At 46.6% G+C, this 6,000-nt stretch overlaps 1 protein-coding gene across 1 annotated transcript; it reads left to right on the forward strand.

The window, feature by feature from the left end:
* The first annotated feature begins 582 nt into the window (after positions 1 to 582).
* hapstr1a (HUWE1 associated protein modifying stress responses a) lies at positions 583 to 5,649 on the forward strand. Its single transcript, XM_076983659.1, has 4 exons — positions 583 to 1,030; positions 1,836 to 1,916; positions 2,008 to 2,274; positions 3,370 to 5,649. Exons 1-4 carry the CDS (start codon positions 832 to 834, stop codon positions 3,615 to 3,617), a joined length of 795 nt encoding a protein of 264 aa, XP_076839774.1. The 5' UTR covers positions 583 to 831; the 3' UTR covers positions 3,618 to 5,649.
* The last annotated feature ends 351 nt before the right edge of the window (positions 5,650 to 6,000 follow it).

Consider the following 6,000-nt stretch of genomic DNA (forward strand, 5'->3'; position numbering starts at 1 on the left):
ACTACTCTTATAGAGCATTCTGGTGCCAACTGTGTGTGTGTGTGTGTGTGTGTGTGTGTGTGTGTGTGTGTGTGTGTGTGTGTGTGTGTGTGTGTGTGTGAGAGAGAGAGAGAGAGAGAGAGAGAGAGAGAGAGAGAGAGAGAGAGAGAGAGAGAAGTTGCTACACTTCAGTGATCAGTACTCAGTGTGATGAAGGTCTGACGTGGGTAATAACCGTCCTCAGTTAGCATCCCATCCCCTGGCACAGCAGATAAATTTAAATAAATCAATCAAACAAACAAAAGAAAATATTAAAAATCAGTCTGTGAATTAATTTTGTAAATCAGTGTATCGATTGATCAACTTATTATGAAGCGACACAAATGTATTAATTACTTTCCACTGTAACGGAACAAACTTTTGTCAATGACACGAACGTCATTCCGGTGGAAATATGAACTTGCTGTTTTATTTCACGTGGTACGTCAACGCCTTTGTGTCATTTATTAATAGACATTTCCTAGAACCAATAAAACTTCAAGATGTTTTCAGCCTCTTGAAATGTGACCAATCGTTTTCCCCCTTCTCCGTTAGGGGGCGGGTTCGATACGCCAACAATGTCGCCTATTCACTTTATAACCTCAACACGTCAATGAAGTTGGTAGATAGCTCGGAATAGTTGGCCAGAAGGCCTTATCTGAACCATCTTCTCGTTATAGACACATTCCCCCAACGCGATGTTAAATATAAATGTACAATAATCGAGGTTTGCGGACGTTATTTACATTGATTCCTGCTTCTCGCTGAGTAAGAGCGGAGTTAACTTTTCCGCCGGAGTTGGCCGTTTCGGCGATGGAGGACAAGAAGGAAGAGAGGGAGGCAGAGATTCAGGAACACGGACCCGAACACTGGTTCTCGAGCTGGGAGAGACAGTGCTTGGCGGAGGCGGACCGGGCGGAACCGAGGGGCGAGGAGGAGACGGAGAAGGACCAGGAGACACTGTGGCATCTGTTCCAGGACTCCGCCACGGCGGTGGCGCAACTTTATAAGGGTGCGCGAGCGCGAGCGCGAGGCGGCTAGCGCGGGTTAGCTAACGGGGCGACGTCGGCGGGGAAACTCGGTGTCGTGAGGGGAAAAAACGTTAGAAAAACGGTCACGGGGGGTTCGGGTCCGGGTGAGAAGTGGTCTAACTCATAAATTCGCCGTTTAAACGGAACCTCGGTCCCGTATCTTGGTGAAGGCGAGCTAGCTAAGCGCTGTGGTGTGTGTGCTAGCGGGGGTGTTGGGCGGTGGTAACACGGTCCGCTCGCTCCTGGTGGGCGGAAGGGCCAGAAAAGTCCAGCTGACGGGCGGGACCGATACCGGTTGACCCGTAAGACCAGCGTTATGGTTCTGGTCGGACCCGTTAGCTAGACGTGACGCTGGAGGGCCACTGTCTGCTGACATGTTGGCTGGCAAATCCAGCCGGCCCAGTGGTGCCGAGACCCCGGGCCCAGTGGTGCCGAAACCCCGGCCATTTCCCAGGCCCATTAGGTTAAGTGTCCAAGTGTATTAAATGGACTCCTTAACTTGTGACCTTCCTGGATTCACAGAATATCGGGGTAGTTGTGATTGTGCTTCACCAACATATACAACTTAGGATAGTCTCACCTGATTGTATGTAAATGAAACGATTCTAATGAACCAAGGGTAATGACTGGCATGCACAGATATAGCCCCACAGATGAAGATGTGTTTGATGGCCTTTCAGGGGTTTTGCAAGTACAAAAGCATGGCCACGCAATCCGAAACGTTTAGTCATCTCTACCGTCTGCTTATCACATGGTGGTGTCTTTACTTTTATTTTTGACTTCCAGATCGAGTGTGCCACCAACCAGGACCGTCACTGTGGGTACCCTTTCAGAATGCTGCAACAGCTGTGACCAATCTTTACAAAGGTACGGCCCCCCCCCCGTTACTAGGCATCTTTAATAGACGCCCCTTGTTCACAGTGTGAATCTTCTGTTTTTATACACTTCACTTAAACAGAGAGTGTTGATGCGCATGAGAGAAGCTTTGACCTAGGAATTCAGACCGGTCAACAGAGACGCAACAAGGATGTTTTGGCTTGGGTGAAAAAGAAAAGAAGAACCATTCGACGGGAGGATCTGATAAGTTTCCTGTGTGGCAAAGCGCCACCACCCAGGGTTTCCAGAACAGCACCCAGACTGTCGCCTAACCGGCCTCCTCCTTCAGACACCGTTTCGTCTGTGGAGACTGATTTGCAGCCCTTCCGCGAAGCCATTGCACTGCACGGTAAATATAACTCCCGACTAGACCGTCGTAAAACCCCACTTGTTAGCATGTGAAGTATTCTTGTGGGACTTGGCAGGCTTCAAATGTCCATTGGGGACAAGGATGTCTCATTTGCAAGGGATGGTGGGTGTCAGGAGATGCTTAGTTTTGCTCCGATTTGTTAGCACCAACAAGCGCAAACCTAGCAACGTTTGACTTCATCAGACATCCACAGGCTATCTAGACATCAGCATATTTACAATAATAACTATTTAGAATGAGGGTCTTTGCTGAATTTGTGAAGTGATTGGTCTGGAATTGTAAACTATGAGTTTAGATTAGATTGTGCAGCTAATTTGCACGAAGCTGAAACTAGGAATTTCAATTGCTGTACATCTTGCATTCACATTAGTCAGTGTCTGGCTATGCAACACTAAAGTGGCTCGTAACAAACGGCTAGAATTTTGTCCTGAGCGTTTTCATAACTTATACATGCATTTGTGTAACGAGGAGTCTAAATCTTGGTATAAATTATTTTAAATTTTTGCAATTATCGTCATACCCATGTCTCGACAGGCTCACAGGTAAACATGTTTGGTAGGTATTGGTGGCTATGCAGACAGGCTCCCAACATTCAGACCATTGATCCTTTTATGCTTAGTGACTGCTTGATGCAGTCTAAACATAATTGTTTGATTTGTTCATCTGGAGGTTTTCCTTTATCTATGCTGCTCTGAAATTTCAAACCACCTGAAAGTCTCAGCTTGCTGTTGGGTGAAAATTGTAAATGATCTGTGAGTGTTTCCAAAGGCGCCGGCTGTGTGCTCTTCTCCTGTGAGGGCCTTCAATAAGATACCACATTGAGCCTCTGAGTGAGGACAGGAGCTTTGATTTTCTGCCTTCATGATTTTTTTCAATCTGTTGTACATCATGCTTTTCCCCTACCACTCTGGCTTGAAGGGTCCATGATGGAGAATTAGATTACGTTATGCTCCATACAAGTGCATCACACGTGAACTCACTAGAACTAAAATGTTCAAGTCTTTGCAGCGACTTCTGTTCCCAGTAAAAACCAGTTTGTGGATGTTAAGTGCGTGTCGGTCTTGTGCTTCGCAGGTCTCAGTGGAGCGATGGCCAGCATCAGCGTGCGTTCGGGTTCGGCCGCCCCGGGCTCCCCCACTCACGTCGGCGCCGCCTCCAACCGCAGGAGAAACGGATTCCACGACGTGGACCTGAACACTTTCATATCGGAGGAGATGGCGCTGCACTTGGACGGCGGTGGCGGGAACAGGAAGCGCTCGTCGGCCCAGTGCGCCGACGTCATCACGGACTCGCCGACCCACAAACGCAACAGGACGATCTGAGCCTGGTCCGCGCTCAAGAATGCACGATGCTGCTTGAAAATACAAGCCACTTAATCCTCAGTACCATTTTGTCCCCTCCCCTCCCCCCCTTAAAAAGGCAACGGGGGCCATTCACCTTCTCACGACGCGAGTGCTAATAACATTTGCCATAAGGCGGACCACCGTTGTACCTTTCTCATATTAACTCTTTTAATGCTTTCTGAGATGGAGTCAGTCCACATTACCACCGAACCGTGGGCCGTGGAGGAGGGCGTCTAAACGCTAACCTGGCTAGCGGTGAGCGTGCTTTAGGGGACGAGTTCTCTCGGTCTCGTTGGCCTTTTGTTAACGGCCCACTGCTGGAGTTCGTGTTACCGACAGTTTTGGGTAAAGCGTTCCTTTATCAACCAGCTGCTGCCAGTATCCAGCAGCCAATGCTGGACACACATTCATAATGATGAAATGGCGGCGCTATGATTTGTTCCATTCTCGGGCCCTACGTAGTTACATGTGTTTCAGTAACTACTCGCGTTGGGTAATTGGCTAGTTAGTCGGACTGGGTTTGGTAGTCACACAACTGCTGAAGCTGTGGGTCTCCAGGACTGATGTTGATTTATATACTTTAACAATATTCCCACCTTTACACTTTTAGCACTTCACTGTGTCCACCAGCTTCGTGCTGCACAGGATTCACGACAGCTACAGTTATAACTAGGTCTCCACTGACCTTTAGTCGCCATATATTATTATATTTTCGGCTCGCCTTTGTTCTAGCGTAACGGGTTTTGTTCTGTCGATGTCGGTAATGTGGGACAGCGTGCAGAATCCTTATTGTATTGTGAGGCCGCTGCAGGTTTGTGGACTCGGTAGTGGTGGAAGTAACGATCTTGCACTACTGGATGTTCTGGAGTGACTCCGAGAAGAGAGAAAAGCCCCCGTGAGGAGTGCGAGCTCAGTGCCATCGTCAACGTTGGGGGTTTCATGTCGTGAAATGGCTTGAGTCGTCGGTCCGAAACCCTATTTTGTAAAATAGTGCGTTGTCTTTGATAAGGAAACTACGTACTACGTAGGCTTGAAACTGAAGTGTCCTTTTTACCGTCGGTTCCTCAAGTACAGCTGCCAGAAGACGCGTTAAGAACGTCGCGTGGCGTTGCAGTACGCCATCATGAGAGGTCATGACCTTACTGCACAGTCCATGAAAAGTGGAACAGGAATGTGCAGTCCTTTTGAAATAAAGCTCTGGAGCGTTGAACATTTCCTTGCACCATTTAGCCAATTTTATTGGGTAATTTTGGTTTTTTGACAATGATAAACATTTAGTTGTTAGTGTGACGGTGTGAAACAAAAAGCAAAACTAATTGGTATAATTAGATTTTCATTTTAAAGAGGTAGAATATAATTGTTGGTGTTTCAACAAGTAGCATTTGAACTGGGTTATTTATGTTGATGGAAATGTTTTTGGCCCCATGTATTCGGTGTGAGATTGTGGTGGATGTACTACACTACGATTGTGGTGGATGTACTACACTACGATTGTGGTGGATGTACTACACTACGATTGTGGTGGATGTACTACACTACGATTGTGGTGGATGTACTACACTACGATTGTGGTGGATGTACTACACTACGATTGTGGTGGATGTACTACACTACGATTGTGGTGGATGTACTACACTACGATTGTGGTGGATGTACTACACTACGATTGAGGTGGATGTACTACACTACGATTGTGGTGGATGCACTACACTACGATTGTCTCCTAGCTTCTCATGACGGATCTGAGTCTGTTCCATCACGAACAATTTGAAAACACTACCTGTTCAGGTACTGTAGATTCCAGTAACACTTTAGTTTTGTGGGATTTTGTTTTTTTTCGTCAAAGCATAGAATGGTTTGGTGGTTGTTGCCCATGAAAACCTTTCATTTGCAATTTGAAACGAATTTTGTCAATCATTAGGGTGAAAAATGTGAAGTTTACAGAATTCTGCCACAGACCTGTTGATAAATTATTTACTGAAATAATAAAGGTAAGATTATTCTGATGCCACGTGGTTCCTTTCTCCTGGTTCTTCAGCGCTGGTCTGCAATAGTGTGTGCACATGGGCGCAGATGGAAATTCTGAAGTGAGGGGGACCAAGCTGTACAATATATACGTTTATGCTTGTAGATGCTAGATTTCGAATGCGGTCAATATAAATCTGGAGGGGACATGTCCCCCCCGTCCCTAGTGCCATCTGCGCCCCTGTGTGTGCACCATTGCAGTCATTTGAAAAATGTTTTCGAAGACATGCATGCTAACACACACACACACAATTTGTACATGTATATAAAATGGAGAAATATGAATGTGCATTAATATATTTTCAGTGCAGTGTACAGCCTGTACCCCTGTTTCCGT

The sequence above is a fragment of the Brachyhypopomus gauderio genome, chromosome 2, assembly GCF_052324685.1.
Source record: "Brachyhypopomus gauderio isolate BG-103 chromosome 2, BGAUD_0.2, whole genome shotgun sequence".
Lineage (NCBI taxonomy): Eukaryota > Metazoa > Chordata > Actinopteri > Gymnotiformes > Hypopomidae > Brachyhypopomus > Brachyhypopomus gauderio.

Bases quoted from the DNA above. Each gene is read 5' to 3' on its own strand.
- hapstr1a (XM_076983659.1), top strand. From the start codon at position 832: ATGGAGGACAAGAAGGAAGAGAGGGAGGCAGAGATTCAGGAACACGGA. The intron at 1,917-2,007 runs GTACGGCCCCCC...TCACTTAAACAG, and splicing joins TGTGACCAATCTTTACAAAG to AGAGTGTTGATGCGCATGAG. The intron at 2,275-3,369 runs GTAAATATAACT...TGTGCTTCGCAG, and splicing joins CGAAGCCATTGCACTGCACG to GTCTCAGTGGAGCGATGGCC.